General features: G+C 46.1%; 1 protein-coding gene across 6 annotated transcripts in view; it reads left to right on the top strand.

Annotated features, from left to right (window-relative positions):
• LOC121536803 (low-density lipoprotein receptor-related protein 2) overlaps positions 1 to 25,877 on the top strand; it is a 58,470-nt gene that overhangs the window by 22,444 nt on the left and 10,149 nt on the right. For 4 of the 6 annotated variants that reach the window (XM_041844370.2, XM_041844369.2, XM_041844368.2 and 1 more), the window contains exons 21-58: positions 76 to 195; positions 466 to 582; positions 1,903 to 2,283; positions 2,565 to 2,579; positions 2,983 to 3,231; positions 3,990 to 4,201; positions 4,321 to 4,505; positions 4,616 to 4,844; positions 6,625 to 6,802; positions 7,009 to 7,137; positions 7,905 to 8,071; positions 8,475 to 8,618; positions 8,791 to 8,900; positions 9,251 to 9,428; positions 9,689 to 9,902; positions 11,863 to 12,102; positions 12,216 to 12,404; positions 12,921 to 13,841; positions 13,960 to 14,125; positions 14,255 to 14,413; positions 14,507 to 14,796; positions 15,010 to 15,210; positions 15,441 to 15,467; positions 15,584 to 15,622; positions 15,856 to 16,098; positions 16,242 to 16,367; positions 16,657 to 16,776; positions 17,246 to 17,377; positions 20,764 to 20,965; positions 21,134 to 21,429; positions 21,583 to 22,249; positions 22,352 to 22,522; positions 22,614 to 22,837; positions 23,053 to 23,230; positions 23,350 to 23,546; positions 23,742 to 23,987; positions 24,223 to 24,351; positions 25,471 to 25,590. In XM_041844370.2, the coding sequence (XP_041700304.2) occupies positions 76 to 195; positions 466 to 582; positions 1,903 to 2,283; positions 2,565 to 2,579; positions 2,983 to 3,231; positions 3,990 to 4,201; positions 4,321 to 4,505; positions 4,616 to 4,844; positions 6,625 to 6,802; positions 7,009 to 7,137; positions 7,905 to 8,071; positions 8,475 to 8,618; positions 8,791 to 8,900; positions 9,251 to 9,428; positions 9,689 to 9,902; positions 11,863 to 12,102; positions 12,216 to 12,404; positions 12,921 to 13,841; positions 13,960 to 14,125; positions 14,255 to 14,413; positions 14,507 to 14,796; positions 15,010 to 15,210; positions 15,441 to 15,467; positions 15,584 to 15,622; positions 15,856 to 16,098; positions 16,242 to 16,367; positions 16,657 to 16,776; positions 17,246 to 17,377; positions 20,764 to 20,965; positions 21,134 to 21,429; positions 21,583 to 22,249; positions 22,352 to 22,522; positions 22,614 to 22,837; positions 23,053 to 23,230; positions 23,350 to 23,546; positions 23,742 to 23,987; positions 24,223 to 24,351; positions 25,471 to 25,590 (7,911 nt within the window). The remainder of the gene's footprint in view (positions 1 to 75; positions 196 to 465; positions 583 to 1,902; positions 2,284 to 2,564; positions 2,580 to 2,982; positions 3,232 to 3,989; positions 4,202 to 4,320; positions 4,506 to 4,615; positions 4,845 to 6,624; positions 6,803 to 7,008; positions 7,138 to 7,904; positions 8,072 to 8,474; positions 8,619 to 8,790; positions 8,901 to 9,250; positions 9,429 to 9,688; positions 9,903 to 11,862; positions 12,103 to 12,215; positions 12,405 to 12,920; positions 13,842 to 13,959; positions 14,126 to 14,254; positions 14,414 to 14,506; positions 14,797 to 15,009; positions 15,211 to 15,440; positions 15,468 to 15,583; positions 15,623 to 15,855; positions 16,099 to 16,241; positions 16,368 to 16,656; positions 16,777 to 17,245; positions 17,378 to 20,763; positions 20,966 to 21,133; positions 21,430 to 21,582; positions 22,250 to 22,351; positions 22,523 to 22,613; positions 22,838 to 23,052; positions 23,231 to 23,349; positions 23,547 to 23,741; positions 23,988 to 24,222; positions 24,352 to 25,470; positions 25,591 to 25,877) is intronic. The other 2 variants (XM_041844372.2, XM_041844371.2) reach the window with 1 other exon arrangement.

Raw genomic sequence — 25,877 nt, 5'->3', positions numbered from 1 at the left:
TCTTTTTGGGATAGACTTTCAGTCATGATGTGTTGCATCTAACTGTTAGCTCCATTGGTCTCTCTGTGTTGGCAGACCTCAGTGGTACATGCCACCCGGAACAGTTCCAGTGCCCAGACCACCGCTGTATAGCCCCCAGCTATGTGTGTGACGGTGACAGAGACTGTATGGATGGGGCTGATGAACAGGGCTGCAGTGAGTGTCTCTCTGTATTATAGCTGTCTCAACACTGTACTGTATTTAGGAACTAACACAGCTAGAAAGCACCAACAAGTGGCACATAATTTTAAGTCAATTAAATATACAGTCAACACACGCATTTACATTGGTATTTGATATTGCCTCTTATGCCATTGTTTTCATTCCATGTGTATTATACAGTACAATGACTTTGCATGTTCTGAACTGCATCCTCCATCCACACTGTTTGCAATATCTCAGCACACTATGCTGTTGTTTTTTCAGTTTACAACTGCACTCTCTATGAGTTCAAGTGTTCCAATGGACATCAGTGTATCAACTCCTACTACCGCTGTGATGGGGTCTTTGACTGTAGTGATCGCTCAGATGAGTCTGGCTGTCGTAAGTATTCAACCTCTTTGTTTTGAGTCACGAGAAAATATACTGAACAAAAATATAAACGCAACATGTAAAGTGTTGGTCCCATGTTTCATGAGCTGAAATAAAAGATCCCAGACATTTTCCATACGCACAAAAAGCTTATTTCTCTCCAATTTCTGTGCACAAATTTGTTTACATCCCTGTTACTGAGCATTTATCTTTTGCCAAGATAATCCATCCACCTGACAGGTGTGGCATATCAATAAGATGATTAAACAGCATGATCGTTACACAGGTGCACCTTGTGCTGGGGACAATAAAAGGCCACTCTTAAAGGTGCAGTTTTGTCACAGAACACAATTCCACAGATTTTTCAAGTTTTGTGTGTGCAATTGGCATGCTGACTGCAGGAATGTCCACCAGAGCTGTTGCCAGAGAATGTAATGTTAATTTATCTACCATAAGCCGCCTCCAACGTAGTTTTAGAGAATTTGGCAGGTTGTCCAACCGGCCTCACAACCGCAGGCCACGTGTAACCACGCCAGCCCAGGACCTCCACATCCGGCTTCTTCACCTGCAGGATCGTCTGAGACCAGCCACCCGGACAGCTGATGAAATTGAGGATTATTTCTGTCTGTAATAAATCCCTTTTGTGGGGAAAAACTCATTCTGATTGGCTAAGCCTGGCTTCCCAGTGGGTGTGCCTGGCTCTCAAGTGGGTGGGCCTATGCCCTCCCAGGCCCACCCATGGCTGCACCCCTTCCCAGTCATGTGAGATCCGTAGATTAGGGACTAATGAATTTATTTCAATTGACTGATTTCCTTATATGAACTGTAACTCAGTAAAATCGTTGAAATTATTGCATGTTGCGTTTATATTTTTGTTCAGTATAGGATGACCAGTTTATCTATTTCCTTTCGAGCCCTTACCAGGTAGGAACAACCTCACTCATTGGTAAAACCTCACTCGTATAGCTTTCATTCATCCCAAACCTGCCATCCACACTAACCCTCTGAATGTGGGTAGAATGTTGCAAGAACACAATTGGAGGACAAAGTTTTTGTTGTTTGTAGTTACAAATGTAGAAAATGGGTTTCAGAAATGGTGTGTTTTAATTCGATGTCTGTCGTAAGTATTCAACCTCATTGTTTTCAGTCACAATAAAATGTAATGATCAGTTTCTATGCAGAGTTGATCAACCAACTGGTCTTGGAGCACAGCAGTTTGAGCATTACTCTTAGTGAGGTGTCATCATCTCAGAGGTTCTGTTGGGTCTTCCTCCTGAGCTTCAGCCACACTTCAGTACACTGTCTGACCTTGCCTTCTCCTGCTGTGCCCAGCCACCAGACCCCCAGGGATGTGCCACCATGAGAGTGAGTACCAGTGCCAGTCAGACGGCAGCTGTATCCCCTCTACCTGGGAGTGTGACGGCCACCCGGACTGTGAGGACGGCTCCGACGAGCACCATGTCTGCCCTCCCCGCACCTGCCCCACCTCCCTGTTCCGCTGTGACAACGGCAACTGTGTGTACCGCGGGTGGCTCTGCGATGGGGACAACGATTGCAGAGACATGAGTGACGAGAGAGACTGCCCCACGCCACCTTTCCGCTGCCCCAGCTGGCAGTGGCAGTGCCCGGGCCACAATGTGTGTGTCAACATCAGCAGGGTGTGTGACAACACCCCTGACTGTCCCAATGGTGCGGACGAGTCCCCACTCTGCAGTAAGTCATCATCTCTGCTTCTCTGCCTTTTGGGCCAGCATTCTAATAGTGTCATGTTACGAAAATCTATTTTTGTAATTTTCTAGGTTCACTTGTCACTTGAAATCAAGACATATTCTCCACGGCATTCCTGGTCACAACCAATAGAGTGCTTTAATGTTTGTGAGGAATTTTTGTTATGTGTGGAATCTTGTATTCAAATCATGCATGTGTTGATTTGGTCTGTATTAACTTAAAAGTGATCTATGATTTTCCTTTTTTGCCTTCCTCACTGCTTTCAGACGAGCCCTTGCCAGGTAGGAACAACCTCAATCATTGGTTAAACTTCACGCGTGTAGCTTTGATTCATCCCAAAACCTGCCATCCACACTAACCCTCTGAATGTGGGTAGAGTGTTGCAAGACTCAATTGGAGGATAAAAGAAAATGATTGTCTGTAGTTACAAATGTAGAAAATGTGTTTCAGAATGTACAAATGGGGTAATTTGATACAAAATAGAAAGCCTATAGATATTTTCTGGGGTGCTGTGATGATGCTCTATTTGTAGCACTGTGATTCTTTGAGCAGCTATAGTAGATGCATTCATTCTATTCATTTATCTACATTGCCTGTTACGTATGTCACCAAGGTGTTTCATTTTCTTACCGTCTGTTTTTAAGAACGACAGCTATTGACTCACTCCTCTTTTTACCCTCCTAGATCAGGAGAGCTGCACTGACAACAATGCTGGTTGCACCCACGGCTGCATCCAGGGGCCATTTGGGGCCCAGTGCACATGTCCCATGGGCTACCAGCTGAGTAATGACTCGAAGACGTGTGATGACCTGGATGAGTGTAGCCCCCCTGGGCTGTGTAGTCAGCACTGCTTCAACGAGAGAGGCTCCTTCCGCTGTCAGTGCTCAGATGGATACACTCTGGAGGCTGACCAACGCACATGCAAGGTCTCAGGTGAGGAGCAAGACGGTTTGTGTGTGTGTGTGTGTGTGTGTGTATGGTTAACCATAGAGTATTTAAATGGAATTTACTTCTGCTGCATTAACATTTTATGCTCTTAGAAACTTTTACTCACTAGCATTTTGATACAAATGCATTTTATTTCACCAATCCATTTGGTCCACAACATACTCAATTATGTTTCCTCTAAACATAATTGGCCTAATTTCAAAATGAGACACATCTTCCGTCTGTGGATTAAGTCCAGTCGACAGACAGAGATACAGTACATCTGATTGGCCCACACAGACATGATAAACTGTCCAGTGGCTGGATAGGACAGGACAGGACACAAATGATCAAAATGGAGCCGGTGTTGGCCTCAGACCGCCGGGCGGACAGACGCACTCTCTCTCTTCTCCATTCTCTCTCCACTCTGCTCTGATTTCCCAAGATAAGACAAATAACATATATGCCACTCACTGACTCTCTCTTTAGGTAATTAGGACATAATCAGCAACAAAGGGCTTGTTTATGAGTAGTACGCCTGACATGAGCCCATCTACTGACAGATAACCTGCTAAAAAGCCCTGTAATTCAATCTGCCATTGTTCTCAACAAAGCTGCATTGATCCCCTGCTGTGGATATCTGAGGAGCTCTGTCTATCATGTTTTGTAGTTTGGGAAGTCCTCTGTAGAATGTTCTATAGCTGATGAGGAGTCTCATTTGAATTATAATGCACAGGTGAGAAGAGGATGGTTTCTGTTCACAGGTTCACGTGAGGCTTTCCTGTTAGTTGCCAGCCGAAATCAGATTGTGTCCGATGACATAACCACTCAGCCCAATGTGATCCGGTCGCTGGTCCGCGATGGACGAAACATTGTGGCCCTGGACTTTGACTCAGTGACTGACCGTGTGTACTGGTCTGACACCAGCCAGGACAAAATATGGAGTGCTCACAAAAATGGCACTGACCGGGCCGTGGTGAGTACTGATTACTGACTGTCCTTCCATTTCCCACAAAACAAGATTATCTATTTTTTTATATTCTCTACTCAGGATAATGACCTCCAATCACTTAAACTTGTGTTTTGATTTGACAGGTTTTTGACAGTGGAGTGACAGTGACAGAGAGTCTGGCAGTGGACTGGGTGGGCAGGAACCTCTACTGGACTGACTATGTTCTGGAGACCATCGAGGTGTCCAAACTGGACGGCACCCACAGGACTGTCTTGGTCAGTGAGAACGTGACCAATCCCAGAGCCCTGGTGCTGGACCCAAGGGACAGGTGAGGCTCATTTACAGTGGACATACAGACTGGCAGAGTAGAGGACACATTTGAAATACAATAAAACAAATGTAATCGATTGTAACTATAACAGTTGATCTATTGTGCAGTGCTCACCTCATGTTCTGGACAGACTGGGGGAGGAACCCTCGCATTGAGAAGGCCAGCATGGATGGAAAGATGAGGACAACCATCATAAGCAACAAACTGTACTGGCCCAACGGCCTAACCATTGACTATCCCAACAATCTGCTCTACTTCGCTGATGCCTACCTGGATTTTATTGACTACTGTGATTACAATGGCAACAACAGGAAACAAGTTCTGGCCAGCGATTTGGTAAGGATACATTGTATTTTCTATGGATTTTTCTTTACATTGATATAATTGATATACAGTGGGGAAAAAAAGTATTTAGTCAGCCACCAATTGTGTAAGTTCTCCCACTTAAAAAGATGAGCGAGGCCTGTAATTTTCATCATAGGTACACGTCAACTATGACAGACAAAATGAGAAAATAAAATCCAGAAAATCACATTGTAGGATTTTTAATGAATTTATTTGCAAATTATGGTGGAAAATAAGTATTTGGTCAATAACAAAAGTTTCTCAATACTTTGTTATATACCCTTTGTTGGCAATGACACAGGTCAAACGTTTTCTGTAAGTCTTCACAAGGTTTCCACACACTGTTGCTGGTATTTTGGCCCATTCCTCCATGCAGATCTCCTCTAGAGCAGTGATGTTTTGGGGCTGTCGCTGGGCAACACAGACTTTCAACTCCCTCCAAAGATTTTCAATGGGGTTGAGATCTGGAGACTGGCTAGGCCACTCCAGGACCTTGAAATGCTTCTTACGAAGCCACTCCTTCGTTGCCCGGGCAGTGTGTTTGGGATCATTGTCATGCTGAAAGACCCAGCCACGTTTCATCTTCAATGCCCTTGCTGATGGAAGGAGGTTTTCACTCAAACTCTCACGATACATGGCCCCATTCATTCTTTCCTTTACACGGATCAGTCGTCCTGGTCCCTTTGCAGAAAAACAGCCCCAAAGCATGATGTTTCCACCCCCCATGCTTCACAGTAGGTATGGTGTTATTTGGATGCAACTCAGCATTCTTTGTCCTCCAAACACGACGAGTTGAGTTTTTACCAAAAAGTTATATTTTGGTTTCATCTGACCATATGACATTCTCCCAATCCTCTTCTGGATCATCCAAATGCACTCTAGCAAACTTCAGACGGGCCTGGACATGTACTGGCTTAAGCAGGGGGACACGGTCTGGCACTGCAGGATTTGAGTCCCTGGCGGCGTAGTGTGTTACTGATGGTAGGCTTTGTTACTTTGGTCCCAGCTCTCTGCAGGTCATTCACTAGGTCCCCCCGTGTGGTTCTGGGATTTTTGCTCACCGTTCTTGTGATCATTTTGACCCCACGGGGTGAGATCTTGCGTGGAGCCCCAGATCGAGGGAGATTATCAGTGGTCTTGTATGTCTTCCATTTCCTAATAATTGCTCCCACAGTTGATTTCTTCAAGCCAAGCTGCTTACCTATTGCAGATTCAGTCTTCCCAGCCTGGTGCAGGTCTACAATTTTGTTTCTGGTGTCCTTTGACAGCTCTTTGGTCTTGGCCATAGTGGAGTTTGGAGTGTGACTGTTTGAGGTTGTGGACATGTGTCTTTTATACTGATAACAAGTTCAAACAGGTGCCATTAATACAGGTAACGAGTGGAGGACAGAGGAGCCTCTTAAAGAAGAAGTTACAGGTCTGTGAGAGCCAGAAATCTTGCTTGTTTGTAGGTGACCAAATACTTTTTTTCCACCATAATTTGCAAATAAATTCATTAAAAATCCTACAATGTGATTTTCTGGATTTTTTTCTCCTCAATTTGTCTGTCATAGTTGACGTGTACCTATGATGAAAATTACAGGCCTCTCTCATCTTTTTAAGTGGGAGAACTTACACAATTGGTGGCTGACTAAATACTTTTTTTCCCCACTGTAGATTAAACTAGGGAAACATTAGCATTGCATACAGAACATAATTTACCGATTTACCATTTGTGTGGAATATGATCAATAAAATGCACTTCTTGTCTTTTGCTGCCCTCAATAAAAAGGTACTGCAACATCCCCACGCAATTACCATTTTTGAGGATTTTGTGTATTGGACCGACAGATACATCAACCGTGTGATCCGAGCCCATAAGTGGCACGGGGAGAACCAGACAGTGATGCTCTACAACCTCCCTCAGCCCATGGGCCTGGTGGCAGTACACCCGGCCAGGCAGCCTGCAGGTAGGACAGGGACTCACCACTTATCAATAACCTTCAATGACATATGGCAGGCCAACTAAAAATAAGTCTTAGACATGGTGATATCATAAGCTAGTATTGCCACAGTACACTATTGCCATTGTATTTTAAATGACATTTCAGAAAGGATACTGAACACTGTTGATTTTCTTTATTGTTTGTGTGTGTGTTATTGGATCTGTGTGCAGGTGAAAACCACTGCTTGAGGAGGCTCTGTACTCATATCTGCCTGCTCTCGGCCATGGGGCCCAGCTTCTACTCCTGCGCCTGCCCGTCAGGCTGGACCCTGGCTGCAGACAATTTCACCTGTGCCAGAGGTAGGCTCCATGCCAACCTGAGGGAAACACTCATCACTCACAGTTTAATTAAAAAGGAAGTGAGGTCAGATGGAACAGATAGATTGTAATTCTCATAACGCATAAAGCATTTATTAATGGAGTAGGTATTGGTATGAATGCTTAAAACCTACAAACAGAGAGCTGCTGTTTTGCAAACATATTTATTTGGGCATATCCAGGTCTCAGTTGGTAAAATAAGAAATCTCCTTGAACGCTGGACTCATATTTTAGAGTCTAAGGACTTGTCAACAGTATCCCATTTTAAATTCTGTTGTAGAATCCCTTTCCAGAGGTAAATATTGAGGATCATTAAAGTGTGACTAAGGTTTCAAGAAGACAAGGGACCTTTAATGTGAAATCCAGAGAGTCCTTTTTAGGTCAACAGCGTAACCCATCTCAGGTTTTAGGGCTTGAGCTTTTTCTTGCCATGCAGAACACATTCACCCCTGAGCGGTGAATGATTACCCAAGAATGAAAATGCCCCCGAGCTATCCATTGATTCTAATCTCTGATGACAACGCAAATCAGACTGTGGAACAAGCTTATACCAGCCCATCTGAACCCCCTCCCCTTTCAACCTTCTTTCAACATACTGTGGTATTTTACCTGTTTTGAAAAACGAAATCAGTGCCCAATAGGCTGTATGTCCAATAGGCTATATGTCCAATAGGCTGTATGTCCAATAGGCTATATGTCCATTCAGAGCCACCATGTTTTTGGTGATGAATACTTTTGTTTTCCTGCAGTTGAGGATCCTTTCTTGGTGGTGGTGAGAGACAGTGTCATCTACGGCATTTCCTTGAACCCGGACGACAAGAGCAACGATGCCATGGTCCCTGTTGCTGGACTTCAGAATGGATATGATGTGGACTTTGATGACATTGAGCGGACCATCTATTGGGTGGAGCACCCGGTACGTGTGAGCACTGTCCACACATTTTTTACATTTACATTTTAGTCATTTAGCAGACGCTCTTATCCAGAGCGACTTACAGTTAGTGAGTGCATACATTATTATTATTATTATTATTTATTTTTTATTTTTTTCATACCCCCCGTGGGAATCGAACCCACAAACGCCATGCTCTACCAACTGAGCTACATCCCTGCCGGCCATTCCCTCCCCTACCCTAGACGACACTGGGCCAATTGTGCGCCGCCCCATGGGTCTCCCAGTCGCGGCCGGCTACGACAGAGCCTGGATTCGAACCAGGATCTCTAGTGGCGCCACTCGGGAGACACACAAACAGAGACCTGAAGTGATACTACTCTACTGTCCCTAGGCTCTGACCAACCGTGTCCTTTCCCCTCTGTAGGGTGAGATCCACAGGGTAAAGTCGGACGGTACCAACAGGACAGAGTTTGCCCCTGCAGCCATTCTGGGTTCCCCTGTGGGCCTGGCCCTGGACTGGATGACAGAGAACCTGTACTACACCAACCCAGCCACCCAGTCTATTGAGGTTAGCTGAAACATCCATGCTCCTATAGATCATAACAATGCAGTTATTTCTGAAAATGAGTGGTACACTACTGACAGTGAACATCGTATTTAGAAAATAAAGTAGTTATCTTCGTTGGTTTCCCTCTGTCAGGGGTATATCTGATATGTGTGGCATGTGTGTGTTTTGTCAGGTTTTGAGGCTGAGAGGGGAGGTGCAGTACAGAAAGACTCTAATCACCAATAATGGCTCCCCGACTGGCGCAGGCATTCCGGTTGGCATTGCTGTGGACCCGGCACGTGGGTAAGCCCCATTTAACACTGCTGTGACACGGCTGCTCATCCCCACAGTCACTGACCCCCTTCAGCCTGCCTGCCTGACTGCCATCTGCTCCACCCCCAGAGAGAGACCTAGCACTGTTACTGTATACAACATAACACTATACACTCGAACAAGCCACCACCAGGCAAACAGTGCACATGTCAACTATTCACCGTCAGCAAATCAAATGTGTATTGGAATAATTAAGACAGATAGATTTCTTCTCTCTGAATCTCACACATGGATTTTGATTGAATCTGTTGTAGATGTTCTCATATGAGGTGATTGAGATGCTGAGGGGCTGTATTCATAGCTGTGTCTCTCTCTGTTAGGAAACTGTACTGGACAGACCAGGGCACAGAGAGTGGCATCCCTGCTAAGGTGGCGGCTGCAGACATGGACGGCTCCAACCCTGTCACCCTGTTCACCAACAACCTGGATCACGTGGAGTTCATTACTGTGGACATCAGAGAGAACAAGCTGTACTGGGCTGTCACAGGCACCGGAATGGTGGGTCATCATCTCTCCCTCAACCACTATGCCTGCGTCTCAAATGCCACCCTATATAGTTCACTACTTTTGATCAGGGCCCATAGAGCCGATTAAAGTGCACTAAATAGGGAATGGGGTGCTCTATGGTCCCAATGATTCATATGTGGCTGATTCTAACAAAATACCCTTATGTAGTCCACCTCATTGCTTATTATTCATATATTTTACATGTTAAATCTGGTATTAAGGGCAGTCTTGATGTTATTAAAACCCCACAGATTGAGCGTGGCGACCCAGATGGGACTAATCGCATCACAATAGTGACAGGCTTGTCCCATCCCTGGGGCGTTGCTGTTCATGAGAGCTTCCTGTACTTCACTGACCGGGACTTTGAGGTGATAGAGCGCGTGGACAAGGCCACCGGGGCTAACAAGGTGGTGCTGCGGGACAACGTGTCTGGACTGAGAGTACTGAAGGTGCACTACAGGGAGAGTGAGTATCTGAGCGACCTTATGGTACACAGCCAAGCAAATATGAACCCCACTCCATTGAGGTTGATTGAGACTGAAACGTTCATGAAGATATATGAACTTTTTGGAAGCATCAAGATTACCAGTGTACTGGAGTTTTCTTTTTATTGTGTTGAGTGTTTAATCAGTATGCATACATACATATTTTGTCTGTTATGCTTTTTTTGGTAAAGATATAGCATTGCTGAATTATGGCATTGCTTTGGTCTTTTTGATAGCTGTTTGGGTAATTATGTGGGAGATGGAGTGGAGTATTAAGATGACCAGTTCCTCTTCCCTTATAAGGAACACTGGGCATTGTGTATGGAACAAGCAGTGTCCCCTAAAACAGAGCAGACCTAGCAAACCAAAATTGGTTCTGTGAAAGTTCCCAGAACATTCGTGAGGTCATGCCAAATGTTCTCATAACACAAAAACTGTCCAGTTGTGCGGATGATTCTACATTGTTTCTTTTATGGTGCAAAAAACATTCACCTGATGTTAGAAGAATGGTCCCAGAACATATTTTGTCTGCTCTTTTAGGTTCCCATAATGTTTTATTAGGTTGTGGGAACAGTCTGGTGGGAACTGAGCATATTTTGTGTTCTGGGAACCTATCTCTTCTAATGTTCTGGAAACCTTTAAAGAACTCAGAAAGCCTGTTTTGTTAACATTCTTGCAACATCAAAGGAATGTGTTGTGCATCCTGATACAAACATTTTCTGAATATCAGCACAACTGGACAGTTTAAGTGTTTTGGGAACCTATCTCTTGTCACATCCCCACTATGTTCCCACAACCTAAAGAACTGTTTTAGGAATTTATAAAGAACAAAAAAAGGGGTTCTGGGAATGTTCTTGCAACATCAGGTAAATGTTTTTTGCACCCTAAAAGAAACATTGTATAATCATCCGCACAACTGGACAGTTTTTGTGTTTTAGGAACATATATTTTGTGATGTCCCCACAATGTTCCCACCAGACTGTTCCCACAACCTAATAAAACATTATAGGAACCGTTAAGAGCAGGCAAAATGTGTTCTGGGAACGTTCTTGTAATATCAGGTGAATGTGTTTTTTGCACCCTAAAAGAAACATTGTATAATCATCCGCACAACTGGACCGTTTTTGGTGTTTTGGGAACATATATTTTGTGATGTCCCCACAATGTTCCACGAGACTGTTCCCACAACCAAATGAAACATTCGGTGAACCTTTTAAAGAACAGACAAAATGTGTTCTGGGAACATTCTTGCAACATCAGGCGAATGTTTTATACAGACATTGTATAAACATCAGCACGACTGGACAGTTTTTGTGTTATGAGAACATTTGCTGCAACCTAGCGAATGTTCGGGGAACTTTCACAGAACCAAAATATTATTGGTACATTATTACATTTGTGGAATGTTCTGTGGTGTTTGTTACAGATGTTGTGCACAACATTTTTGTGAATGTTAGGAGAACATTCCAAGGATATTTCATTTGAAAAATGTTTTGTAGAAAATACAGATTTTGTTATCAAAACATTATTTGAATGTTTTTGGGATGTTATCATCCTAATGTTAGATACAACTCTAACTAAAACTTAATGGGAATCAAAGCTAATGTTCTGGGAATGTTCCCGGTTTGCTGGGGATACTGTAAGTGACATAGTTTCTGGGAATAGATCAAGCCTTGAGCCTGATTTGGCAACGATGTATCAAAATGGTGTTTGCACCAGATTCTTCCAGTGACGGCTCAGAAATTAGGCACAGGTTATCTCAGTTCCAGGATTGTAATTTGTAACATAGTTCAGTCTCATTTTGAAAAGTTCCTGACCACCCTTGTTGTCCTTGACCTAGGACTTTTAGAAATTCTTAATGGATGTGTAGCTCTATTTGTGCAGACTCCTGTTTTATATGAATGACGTGTTCTAATCCACCATGTGGTCTGCCTCTGCAGTCTCGGCTGGTACCTCCAACGGTTGCAGCAACAACATGGGTGTGTGTGAGCACCTGTGTCTACCGCGGCCCGGAGGCCTGTATACCTGTGCCTGTGCTACAGGCTTCAAGCTCAGCGTTGACAACAGAACCTGTGCTCCATACCAGTCCTACGTGGTCATCTCCATGCTGTCTGCCCTCAAAGGCTTCAGTCTGGAGGGAGCTGACCACTCTGAGGCCATGGTGCCAGTGGCTGGGAGAGGTGGGTGTTGTTCAGATGTAAAGCTACGGCTGCAGCCTTTTCATTAGTAGAGGAAAAACAATACAACATCAATGCCCATGTTTATGTTTAACCTCTCTGGTTGCGTCGTGTAGGACGTAACGCTCTACATGTGGACGTCCACATGCCCTCTGGGTTCCTCTACTGGTGTGACTTCAGCAGCACCGTGACGTCTCAGAACGGGATCCGCCGGATCAAGCCTGATGGAGCAGGATTCCGCAGTGTGGTCACATCTGGAATCGGACGCAACGGGATACGAGGCATCGCCGTGGACTGGGCTGCAGGTAGGGAATCAGCTTTGGGTTCATGTTCAGAGAGCTCAGTTGGAAAGTGTTTAAATGATGCCAGCAGGTAGAGAAAGTAAACGTCAGCCAGCAGTAGGTATCCAGGGATACTGTGAGTCCCCCAGGCCTGGCCTGTACAGTTAGGGTGCGTCCCAAATGGCACCCTATTCCCTATATAGTGTACTTTAACACAGGGTCTGACTCCAGAAAGCAGTCTGGATTATTCTCAGTCAGGTGACTAGAAAGAAGTGAGGACAGGAATGGAGAGTGCTTTAAATGATTCAGTGAATGATTCAGTTTATGGGTATACTAAACAAAGGCTGGTTTCCCAGACCCTGGAAATGTAGTCCAGGAATAGGCTTAATCTGGGTCTAGGAAACCAGCCCCAGGTGACTATTCAAATTAGCAGATTTACTCTGTCCCTACACAAGATCGGCATTACCAGATGCTTTTCCTAGATCATCTAATCTCCATTACCCTTTTACTTATATATGTCAATTTGGCTGTGCTTTTCAGGGAACCTCTATTTCACCAATGCTTTCCTGACTGAGACATATGTGGAGGTTCTGCGCTTAAACACAACTTTCCGACGTGTGCTGTTGAAGACTCAAGTGGACATGCCACGCCACATCGTGGTGGACCCTAAAAACAGATACCTGTTCTGGGCAGATTACGGACAGAACCCCAAGATTGAGCGAGCTCTGCTGGACGGGACCAACCGCACTGTGCTGGTGTCGTCTGGAATTATAACCCCACGAGGTCTGGCTCTGGACTACCAGACTGGATATGTCTACTGGGTTGATGACTCTCTGGATATGATAGCCCGGGTCAACCCTCAGGGGGGAGAGACAGAGATAGTCAGGTACGGGAGCCGCTACCCAACTCCCTATGGCATCACTGTGTTTGAGACTAGCATCATCTGGGTGGACAGGAACCTGAAGAAGGTGTTCCAGGCCAGTAAGGAGCCTGGCAGTACAGAGCAGCCTACAGTCATCAGAGACAACATCAACATGCTGAGAGACGTGACCATCTACGACCAGCGCACCCAGCCCAGCTCGGCCCAGCAGCTCAACAACAACCCCTGCCTGGAGACCAATGGGGGCTGTGCCCACTTCTGCTTCGCCCTCCCCGGGAGCCAGACCAAGAAGTGTGGCTGTGCCTTTGGGAACCTGGGGGCGGACAACGCGGGCTGTGTGGTGTCGCGAGATGATTACCTCATCTATACGACAGAGAGCACGGTGCGGAGTCTGCGTCTGGACCCGGACGACCATGCACTGCCCTTCCCTGTGGTCAATGTTCCCCGCACCTCCGTGGCCCTGGACTTTGACCGCACAGACAATAGGATCTACTTCACCCAGAGCTCAGGGGCTGGGAGCAGCAAGATTAGCTACATCAGTCTGTCTTCTCCCACCTCGCCTCCTGTAGTGGTGGCTTCAGGTAAGATACCTAACAACTAGATTTGTTCCATTACATTGCAACATCAGACTGGAATCATCTGGTTTCAGCTTTTTTGGGCTATATGCTTATTGCAGTGGTGTGTTTTGTGTCCATGCAGATCTAGGAGCTCCTGATGGTATTGCCTATGACTGGACCAATAAAAGGATTTACTACAGTGACTACATCAACCAGACTATCAGCTCCATGGCAGTGGATGGGACGCAGAGATCCATCATCGCCCGTGTGCCCCGGCCTAGAGCCATCATGCTGGATCCCTGCAGGGGGTAAGACCAGAAATGCCAAGAATGCTGATACTGTTTCAGTCCTTCTGTAATGATAACAAGAGCTCTCACTCAATATCTTCAATAGATATTCAGCATGTGTTGAATCTATTCTATTTCCATGTCATACAGGTATATGTACTGGACAGACTGGGGGACCAATGCAAAGATTGAACGTGCTACTTTGGGAGGGAACTTCAGGACAGAGATTGTAAACAGCAGTCTAGTGTGGCCCAATGGACTGACCCTGGACTATGAAGAGCAGAGACTGTACTGGGCAGACGCCAGCCTGTAAGACCCTCTTATAATAGTACATTCTTCTCACAAGTCAATCATTGTCAGATTGTATTGATGATAATGATATATGCTGCTTTTGGTTATCAGACAGAAGATTGAGCGCTGCTCTCTCACTGGGGCCAATCGGGAGGTCATCGTCAGCACAGCCATTTACCCCTTTGCCATGACCATGTATGGCCAGTACATTTACTGGACTGACTGGAACACACGCAGTATCTACCGGGCTAACAAGCACGATGGGTCTGACCAGAGGGTGATGACCCAGAACCTTCCATCCAGGCCCATGGACCTCCATGTGCTAGCCAGCAACAAGCAGCAACAGTGCAACAGCCCCTGTCAACAGTTCAACGGAGGCTGCAGTCACATCTGTACCCCAGGTACTAGCAGTTAGGCCCTATTTTAACCCTCAAGTTTCCTGATCAAATAGAAGCAGGCTGTAGCTTCGTAGCTAAATGTAGGGGTTGGACCAAGCTTAATTTGAAAATGTAATCTTCTCTAGCATCATATTGTTTTGATGTGAGTTGGGCTATCATACGCCTCTGTCATACCCCCCATCCGTCTGATGCCTGTCCCCCTGCCCCTCTCCTCAGGGCCCCAGGGTGCTGAGTGTCAGTGTCCCTCAGAGGGTCGATGGTACCTGGCCGACAACAAGCACTGTATCCCTGACAACGGGACCCGCTGCCAGGCAGGCCAGTTCACCTGTATGAATGGACGCTGTATCCGTGCTCAGTGGAAGTGTGACAATGACAATGACTGTGGGGACGGAAGCGACGAGCTAGAGAGAGTCTGTGGTATGGTGCTTAGTGGCCCCAAGTAGTGCCTGTTTTGTTGAATGTTGTTTGTCTCGTCTATCTAGAAATATCTTTCTTTAATATATTTTTTGATTTGTCTTGAATGTGATTGTGATTACAGCTGATAATTATTTATTTATCCCTATATCTGTTCTGTCCTTCTCTTAACCGTCTCTAAAATGCTGCCTCTAACCAGATTTCTGTTTCTCACTGCAACAACTATTTTTCAGGATCCAAGAATGATTTCCAACCTTTTGGTGTGTATGCTTGCAAATCACTAATCTAATGTAGCTATTTAGTAATGCTTGTTTTCTTCTACCAACCCCATCCTAAACTAATAAATTCATCTACTTATCTTATGTCTTGCATGCAGTCCAAGTTCAAATGGCAGCAGCCTTTATTGCCTTGTCAGGTAATTCTCAATCTTGTACACCTGCTCATCTTCACCTGGACCTGTATGTATCAATCGTCTCAGAGTGATACTGATCTAGGATCAGGTTCCCCCTGTCCATGTAATCTTATTCGTTGTGATCTAAAAGGCAACTGATCCTAAATCAGCACTCCTACTCTGAGATGCTTGCCCCTTGTCTCGCTGTCCATTGGCTAGATCTCTGATGATGGTGTTTTTTGTTATTTGATTGGCAGCCTTCCACACTTGCGAGCCCACTGTGTTCACCTGTGGGAACGGTCGCTGTGTGCCCTACCACTACCGCTGTGACCACTACAACGACTGTGGGGACAACAGTGATGAGGTAGGCTGCCTGTTCAGGTTGTGCGACCCCAACACTGAGTTCCCCTGCAACAACGGACGCTGCATCGCTAAGGACTACGTCTGCAACGGCATCAACAATTGCTTTGACAACGGTACTTCAGACGAACAAAACTGCCGTAAGTCTACACAGCAGGACTTGGTTTCAGGTCGAAAGTTAAAAGATCAGTTCATAAGGATTAGAGACGTTGCAGTGTGGTGAAATAATTGATTTTGATGTGTGACACGAGATGATAACACCTCTTCTTGTCATGTATCTCAGCGGAGCGAACATGTCCGCCAGAACACACCAAGTGTACATCCACCAACATCTGCATCCCCCGCTCCTACCTGTGTGACGGGGACAATGACTGTGGGGACATGAGTGACGAGAGCCCTGTACACTGCGGTGAGTCCCCCAGGCCTGGCCTGTACAGTTAGGGTGCGTCCCAAATGGCACCCTATTCCCTATATAGTGTACTACTTTTGAACAAGGCCCACATATAGGGCTCTGGTCAAAAGAAGTGTGAGAAAAAAAGTCTGAAAATGTATGCACTGGATAAGAGCGTCTGCTAAATGACTAAAATGTAAGTGCCGTATATAGGGAATATGGTGCCATTTCATATGCACCCTAAATGGGTTTTGAGAGGAGAGTGACCCCTAAATGACCATACGCATGTCTCTTTTTCCCCTTCCAGCCACTTCCACGTGTGCCCAGAACGAGTTCCGCTGCTCCAGTGGCCGCTGCATCCCAGCCCACTGGTACTGTGATGGGGGTACCGACTGTGCTGACGGCTCTGATGAGCCCTCCTCCTGCAGTAAGTACCACAGCTCTCCTTCACTCACCATCCTGTGCGTTCGTGGGCGTGCACGCATGCTTGTGCTGTGGCCGTAGTGTATGCCTTTGTTAGTGATGTGGTCAGTCAGTCAGGCCTCCCATTGTCTGCCACATTCCTCCCTACTGACGCCCACTAGTCTCCTCTGACAAACACAGCCCCTCCTCTTTCCTCTCTTCCCCAGGGTAATTATACAGCCTCACTTTATCTTGTGTTTCAATAGATCACCATAGATTGGAATGTGGAGGAGATGCTATGACTACTTTGATAGCTTCACCGGTTTCATTTAGGTTCAGATATGCATTACCTGTCTTTACTAGTTGACATCAATTACAGGGCGTTTCAAGTAACTGACATGTTTTTTATTGAACACAATGGTATTCTAGTATTCTAATTTTAATCCATTCATGCATGGTTTGTATTTATGTCTGTGACCTTTGATTCTCTCCAGCCACCCTGGTGAGAACCTGCAACACCGACCAGTTCCGCTGTGATGGCGGCAGGTGCATCGCCTCTTCCTGGATCTGCGACGGGGACAATGACTGTGGAGACATGAGTGATGAGGACCAGAGACACAACTGTGGTGAGTGTATTCTAGTGATGCGCGGGTTGACTCATAACCTGCAGTCCCCGCGGTTATATCCGCGGGGTGGGCGGGTTAAGGGTCATGAAATATTGTGCGGATGAAGGGCGGGTGGGTGGCGGACGGGTTGAATAAAGAGAAAACAATACCTTAAAAAATCCATAAACGTATCATTCTTGTGCAATTTATATCTATGGGCTACATTGAGGTTTTCTTTCATTATTTTAGGCTATCTGGCATTAGTGCGTAAGCCTAAGCTTTAGGCGGTAACTGTAGCCTACATGCCAATTGCCAAATGCTTTTGGGAACAGGCAGAAAAAGTGAATGTCATCCATAGAGGCAAAATGGACAATGTCAGAGAATAATTCAATAAGAGAAAAGCTGCGAAATGGAGAGTTGAAAATAAAGAGAAGGGAGGGCCAGAAAAGTAATGTTTCGGAAAGATTTGGTGAAGTGGTTAAGGGGGTTGATAGCAGTGCCGGCTATGTTATGTGTGATGATTGTGAGGCGCTATACAAATTCCACATAAAAAAAAAGGGGACTTCAAACATAGCCTACTGTTCAGATGGGTTAAATGGAAACTGAAATCTGGACACTGACTGTAGGTCTATAACCTCTCACACAGCCTTAATATTAACTCCTGCAGAATTAAGCATTTCTTGCAGTAAAGTGATACACCAAATGTAGGCTAAATCTTAACAGGAGTAGAGAAATAGGATTTCTTTCTTTCAGCATCTTGAGAGAATGCGAATGCGCAGTTAGATACGTCTGTAGAGGTGCTATCTTTATCAGCATCATAAAAGCTGATACTATTTCAACCACATAAAATGTGCATCCAAGCCACACTGAAATCTTATCAGAAACATGTTGGGTTGTTTTCACAGCTTTCTATTTCCTTACAACCGGTCAAAAAGATCTCATTTGGAAATTTTGCACAGAAAATCTTTCCAGTTTTTTGGGGTCATTGCATGTTCCCCTGGTCCGTAAACGTCTTTGCTCCGGGAAAGAAGCAAAGATGACAGAGAAAACTTTACAGATGTCAATTAGATTGAAAAATTAATTATATCGATTTATGAGATTATTCTGGTGAGCAAGGGTTTATTTAGTCTTCTAGAGCAACATACTGTATAATGACAGAAGAGAAGCTGCATGTATCTAATTATAGATAAGTTGACAAATAACAAATAGCTTACCAAAATGTCGGAAATTCTAAGGAGAAACATATCTAAATCAGGTAAAATAAATCCTGCACCTCCTACCAAAAAATCGTTCTGCCGTCTCTGACTTCTATATTAGCGGGTTAGGGTTGGGTGCAGGCCTCAGATTTTCACTTTATCACATATAGTCGGACGGTTGCAGATGGGTTATTAGCAATTGATATTATAACCGCGATCGATAATAGACAGTACTGTGCAGCCGTCTTCATCGACCTGGCCAAGGCTTTTGACTCTGTCAACCACCGCATTCTTATTGACAGACTAAATAGCCTTGGTTTCTCAAATGACTGCCTCGCCTGGTTCACCAACTACTTCTCAGATAGAGTTCAATGTGTCAAATCGGAGGGCCTGTTGTCTGGACCTATGGCAGTCTCTATGGGGGTGCCACAGGGTTCAATTCTTGGGCCGACTCTTTTCTCCGTGAATATCAATGATGTCGCTCTTGCTGCTGGTGACTCTCAGATCCACCTCTACGCAGACGACACCATTTTGTATACATCTGGCCCTTCATTGGACACTGTGTTAACAAACCTCCAAACGAGCTTCAATGCCATACAACACTCCTTCAGTAGCCTCCAACTGCTCTTAAACACTAGTAAAACTAAATGCATGCTCTTCAATCGAACGCTGCTGGCACCCGCCCACCCGACTAGAATCATTACTCTCGACGGGTCTGACCTAGAGTATGTGGACAACTACAAATACCTAGGTGTCTGGTTAGACTGTAAACTCTCCTTCCAGACTCACATTAAGAATCTCCAATCCAAAGTTAAATCTAGAATCGGCTTCCTATTTCGCAACAAAGCCTCCTTCACTCATGCTGCCAAACATGCCCTCGTAAAAATGACTATCCTACCAATCCTTGACTTCGGCGATGTCATTTACAAAATAGCTTCCAACACTCTACTCAGCAAATTGGATGTAGTCTATCACAGTGCCATCCGTTTTGTCACCTAAGCCCCATATACTACCCACCACTGTGACCTGTACGCTCTTGTTGGCTGGTCCTCACTACATATTCGTCGCCAAACCCACTGGCTCCAGGCCATCTATAAATCACTGCTAGGCAAATCCCTGCCTTATCTTAGCTCATTGGTCACCATAGCAACACCCATCCGTAGTATGCGCTCCAGCAGGTATATCTCACTGGTCATCCCCAAAGCCAACACCTCCTTTGGCCGCCATTCCTTCCAGTTCTCTGCTGCCAATGACTGGAACGAATTGCAAAAATCTCTGAAGCTGGAGACTCTTATCTCCCTCACTAACTTTAAGCATCAGTTGTCAGAGCACCTTACCGATCACTGCACCTGTACACAGCCCATCTGAAATTAGCCCACCCAACTACCTCATCCCCATATTGTTATTTATTTTGCTAATTTGCACCCCAGTATCTCTATTTGCACATCATCTCTTGCACATCTATCATTCCAGAGTTAATACTAATTGTAATTATTTTGCACTAAAACATGCTACATTTGCACACACTGTATATATATTTTCTGTTGTATTTTTGACTTTATGTTTTGTTTTACCCCATATATAACTCTGTGTTGTTGATTTTATCGCACTGCTTTGCTTTATCTTGGCCAGTTGTAAATGAGAACTTGTTCTCAACTGGCTTACCTGGTTAAATAAAGTTGAAATAACAAATAATAAATACAATTGCGGGTGGGTGCAGGTGAACAAACAGCTGACCCGCGCACTAATAGTGTATTCCTCTCCAGTCTATCTCCGTCAGACACTGAGGGATCAGGATGCATGCTGTGGGTGTGGGGGGTGGATACTGGCTCCTGTTGAAGGTCTCCGGCCAGAGTCCAAGGAGCTCACATTCCTGATTTCCCCTGCGTCACACGTTACTTTGTGCCTGTCTCAGAATCCTGTCTCAGGGTGGATCTAGACTCTTATGTCATCCCTCTCGAATGTGGTCTCTGACAATAAGGAGCCTGGAGCGGATGGCTTCAGCACACCACGGGCCTCGGCAGGAGTCTCACTTCAAACAATGGGGCTCAATCACATTCGATGGATAGGAAACTGAAGTCACGGCTAGAGGTCCTGAAATACACTTAGGAATGTTTGGACCGCAAGAAATGCTAGGTCCAGTCTCGGAGTCTTCATCATCAAGTAACTTCTCTAATTTGGTGTAATATCCCTGCCCCTTGTTTTTTTTAGCAAACCGCACATGCTCAGCGTTGGAGTTTACCTGTGTGAACAACCAAGGGCCGCAGCGGAAGTGCATCCCTCGTGGATGGGTGTGTGACGGCGATGCAGACTGTGCTGATGCGCTGGACGAGCATCAGAACTGCACTCGCAGATCGTGTGGCGTCAACGAGTTCACCTGCAGCAACGGCCTCTGCATACGCAGCTCCTACAGGTTTGACAACTCTAACATAACAGTGACATAATTATGACATTTTTCAGATGTCTTGAATGTATCATTGCTGTGTAGAGGCTGAGACTACAGTTTGAATTTTGGGACTGGACAGCAGCACCACCTGGTGTACAGGGATGCACACTGAGTGACTGATGTGTTTGGTGGCAGGTGTGACCGGAGGAATGACTGTGGTGACAGCAGTGACGAGCAGGGCTGCACCTACCAGCCGTGTCAGCAGCACCAGTTCACCTGTCAAAACGGACGCTGTGTGTCCCGCACCTTCATCTGTGACGGGGACAACGACTGCGGGGACGAGTCGGATGAACTAGACCACCTGTGCCGCACGCCACCGCTCACATGCCCCCCTGGGCAGTTCAGGTGTGACAACGGGCACTGTGTCCCTCTCTTCAACGTGTGTGACCGGACCGACGACTGCTCAGACAACAGTGACGAGAAGGGCTGTGGTGAGTGCATGATATCTTACAAGCAGTAAAACAAATTAAGTTCAATAGAACTACAATGCCAATATAGTATTTAGCATTTAGTATCACAGCAGGCAGTGTGGTGTTGGATTTATAGTAAATCACCTCTTGTGTCTGTTCTTGTCCTGCACGCAGGTATAAATGAATGCACCGACCCCTCCATGCACCACTGTGACCACAACTGCACTGACACACCCACCAGCTTCATCTGCACCTGTCGCCCCGGCTACCGCCTCATGTCCGACAACAAGACCTGTGACGACGTCAACGAGTGTGCGGAGACGCCCAGCGTGTGTAGTCAGGTGTGTGAGAACACGGTGGGCTCCTACATGTGTAAATGTGCCCCCGGGTTCCTACGCGAACCGGATGGCCGCAGCTGTCGTCAGAACAGCAACATCACACCCTACCTCATCTTCAGTAACCGCTATTATCTTCGTAACCTGTCCACGGACGGAGAGGCCTACTCCCTCATCCTGCAGGGCCTGACCAGCGTGGTGGCCATGGACTTTGACCGCGTGGACAAGAGGTTCTACTGGATTGATGTGAGCCGCAGGGTGATTGAGCGGATGTTCTATAACGGCAGTAACAGGGAAGTGGTGGTGAACGGGGTGCTCCATGGGGAGGGCCTGGCGGTCGACTGGGTGGGCAGGAAACTCTACTGGGTGGACAGCTTCCTGGACTGTCTCAAAGTGTCCGAACTGGACGGGCGCTTTGCTAAGAAACTGGCTGAGCACTGTGTGGACACCAATAATACCTACTGCTTTGAAAACCCCAGGGCGCTCGTTCTGCATCCTAAATATGGGTGAGTAAATCTGCCCCATGAATCATTATACAGTGAATAATAAGTGAGGTTCATTCAATAAGTGAGGTATTTAGTAACCTAAACTCATTTGGTCCCTGTCAGATATGTCTACTGGACGGATTGGGGGGACAAAGCCTTCATAGGCCGTGTTGGAATGGACGGCACCAACAAGACAGCCATCATCACCACTAAGATTGAGTGGCCCAATGGGGTCACCATTGACTACAGCAATGACAAGCTCTACTGGTCGGATGCCCATCTCAACTACATTGAGTAAGACCGTGCTTCTAATTGCCATACAGTCTTGCTTTGTTTCCTAAATGCCTAAAGGCCTCCTGTAATCCTACTCTCCTCTTCTCCTCAGATTCTCAGACCTGGAGGGACATCACAGACACACTGTGTATGATGGGATACTGCCCCATCCATTTGCCCTGACTGTGTTTGAGGAGACCGTGTACTGGACTGACTGGAACACCCACACAGTGGAGAAAGGCAACAAATACGACGGATCCGGCCGCCAGTCTCTGGTCAACACCACACACAGACCCTTCGACATCCACGTGTGTCATCCCTATAGGCAGCCCATAGGTCAGTCTCAGTCTAGGAGACAGTAATCTGAGTATCCTCTTCTCCTGGATCAACATCCAATCCTCAACACTGAGATTGCTATCACTTCCTTATCCTGACGTTTCCTGCCTGTTAGGTCCATTCAAGTGTTTACATTAAGACAATGCTGTGCCTGTGTTTGCCCAGATGCACTGAATGTGATTGCACTGATTCTCTGACCCCCTCTCTCCCCCCAGTGACCAACCCCTGTGCAGTGAACAATGGAGGCTGCTCCCACCTGTGTTTGCGCCGCGACGGGGGGCGGGGTCACACCTGTGAATGCCCCGACCACTTCCTGACTATACAGCTGGGGGGCGTGGCTCACTGCCTGCCCATGTGCACCAGTACCCAGTACAGATGTGCGGATAATGAGCGGTGAGTGGTAGTTCACCTTAGAGTTGTACTACTATACACTCTCTTTGTATCATATGTCCTGTGGTATAATTGAGGCATTGGTGAGCCCTGAACAGTATTGTCCCTCCTCCCCTCCACAGCTGTATCCCCATCTGGTGGAAGTGTGACAGCCAGAGGGACTGCAGAGACGGCTCTGATGAGCCCTCCACCTGCCCCAGTCGCCACTGCCGACTGGGCCAGTTCCAGTGCAACGATGGAAACTGCACCAGCCCCCACTTCCTGTGCAACAGCAACCAGGACTGCCATGATGGCTCTGATGAAGATCCTGTGCTGTGTGGTGGGTGGCATTTAGTGCTGTTATTTTTGTTTTCAGAGAACACTCTGAGCATGTATGAAACGTTCTTTGTAATTATTTTATTACATTGTTTTTAACTTGTTGATTTCCCATGACCTTGTGATCGTTGTTGTTAAATATCAGGTATGCATTAATGCACTTCAGTAGAGTTTAAAACTGAATTTACTGTCTGTACAGCCACTCATCAGTGCGAGACCCATCAGTGGCAGTGCACCAATAAGAGATGCATCCCCGAGGCGTGGCAGTGTGACGGGGAGGACGACTGTGGTGACGGCTCTGATGAGGAGCCCACCCACTGCTCCAGCAGGACCTGCCGGCCTGGACAGTTCAAGTGCCGTAACGGACGCTGCATCCCCCAGAACTGGAAGTGTGACGTGGATGATGACTGTGGCGACAACTCTGACGAGCCTCTGGAAGAGTGCAGTGAGTGACGCGCACATCATCACACAGAGAATCATGTGGTGAAAACACACATTTAACTATAGGGATTGAGTGTGATTACTACAGGAAGGCTACTGAGATCTGTTCATTCTAAACTGTGTAAAATCACAATGAATAGTTGTTTTCTCCCTCCAGATATAATTAAAAGACTTCCTCAAAAGTGTCTGTCTGCGTGTTGGTCTTTGCTATTAACGTCCTTGATGTGGTCTTTTCACAGTGGGGCCGTCTTATCGCTGTGACAACCACACACAGTTTGACTGCAGGACCAACTACCGCTGTGTGCCACTGTGGTCTGTGTGCAACGGCCACAACGACTGCAGGGACAACAGTGATGAGCAGAGCTGCGGTGAGTCCACTAAAACACCAGCGTCCAGACATAAATCAACCAATGGTTAAAACCCACAGCACTGAATAATATAGTTTTTGAATGAGGTAACAATGTGTGTTGGGAGTGAATGAAGGGCTATTAGCAGAACATTACATAGTGGGACAGTGGGCGGTAGTGATGGAGAGGGTCTCACCGCCTGCTCCCCGTGAGAGAATTTCTGGATTTATGGCTTGTGTGTGTGTGTGTGAGAGTGTGCGCCTGTGTGCACCTTTGTATGGGCAAGGTGCACACTGCGCTCCTTGTACCACGCACCGATCCACACACACCAGCCCTGGCCCTCCCATCTCTTATCAGAGGCCCTCACTCCATTAGTGCCGTCCCCGCGCTAGAGGGGAGATCAGTGCTAATCTGTGTTAGAGAATGCAGCGGTCGGGCCAGTTGGAGGGATAGGAGGGCCTGGAGCTCCCCTCTAGCACCACTATCTTTCAAACCACCAGCACTGTGTGATAGAGACAGCTCAACCCAGCTCTCGTCCTCTCATGTCCTCTCTTATAGACCTGGCATAGCTCAGAGCTCACCCACTTCAGGCATGCTGCACTCCCCTCTGCATGATCAGCTCTGCTTTAATTAAAAAAACAGAGGGCACCTCTCAGTTCAAAGCTCTGTGGTCTAGTAGTTATCATCAACGCTATATTAAACAGTATGATGCACAGTGTTGAAGAATTTCTCATTAATCTGACAGTGTCTTGTAGTACCACTGGTTGGTTGGAGCTGTAACTTCATCACTGTCTTGAAATGGTCTCAAAGTAATACTGTAATGACTGTTGATTTTATTTTGATCAACGGTCATTACTAAATGACTAAGGGGCGGTTTCCCGAACACAAATAAAGCCTAGTCCTGGACTAAAAAGCAAATTTAATGGAGAACCTATTAATCTTTATTGCTTAATATGTGTCTGGTAAAACCACCCCTATGCGTTTGCATGAATGCAATGTTTGCGCGTAAAATATTTCAAGGAAGAACTAAGGATAAGGAGGATAAGAACTTGAGAGAAAGTGTAAATACAGGTATGTGTTTTAGCGTTGTCTTTTGCTTCTTATCTCATGTTCCTGTGTGTGTGCCTACTGTGGTTTCAGAGGAGGTGACCTGTGATCCTCTGGGGGACTTCCGCTGTGACAACCACCAGTGTGTCCCTCTGCGCTGGAGGTGTGACGGGGACAACGACTGTGGGGACGGCTCGGATGAGCGCGCCTGCAGTGAGTTATTCAGTACTTCTACTCACCACCACTGTCTAATACTGTATCTAATTAACACCTTCACATTAGATCATCTGGCTGCCTCGCATTGGGACTTCTACACTGAGTCATCATGGGCCGGTTGTACAAGTTGGGCATAACAGGGTTGTAACTCTATCTCATCCATTTAAGCCCAACCTTTTTAAGCCCAACTGGTGCAACCGGCCCTACTTGTCTCCTTAGCAGTTATGGGCTAATTCACATGACTCAAAAGGCTGGATACTTGTAGTCATGGCTTTGAGTGTCTT

This window comes from Coregonus clupeaformis, chromosome 23, assembly GCF_020615455.1.
Source record: "Coregonus clupeaformis isolate EN_2021a chromosome 23, ASM2061545v1, whole genome shotgun sequence".
In the NCBI taxonomy this organism is placed as follows: domain Eukaryota; kingdom Metazoa; phylum Chordata; class Actinopteri; order Salmoniformes; family Salmonidae; genus Coregonus; species Coregonus clupeaformis.
Note: the sequence above shows the minus strand (reverse complement) of the source record. Positions and strands in the feature narration are given on the sequence as shown.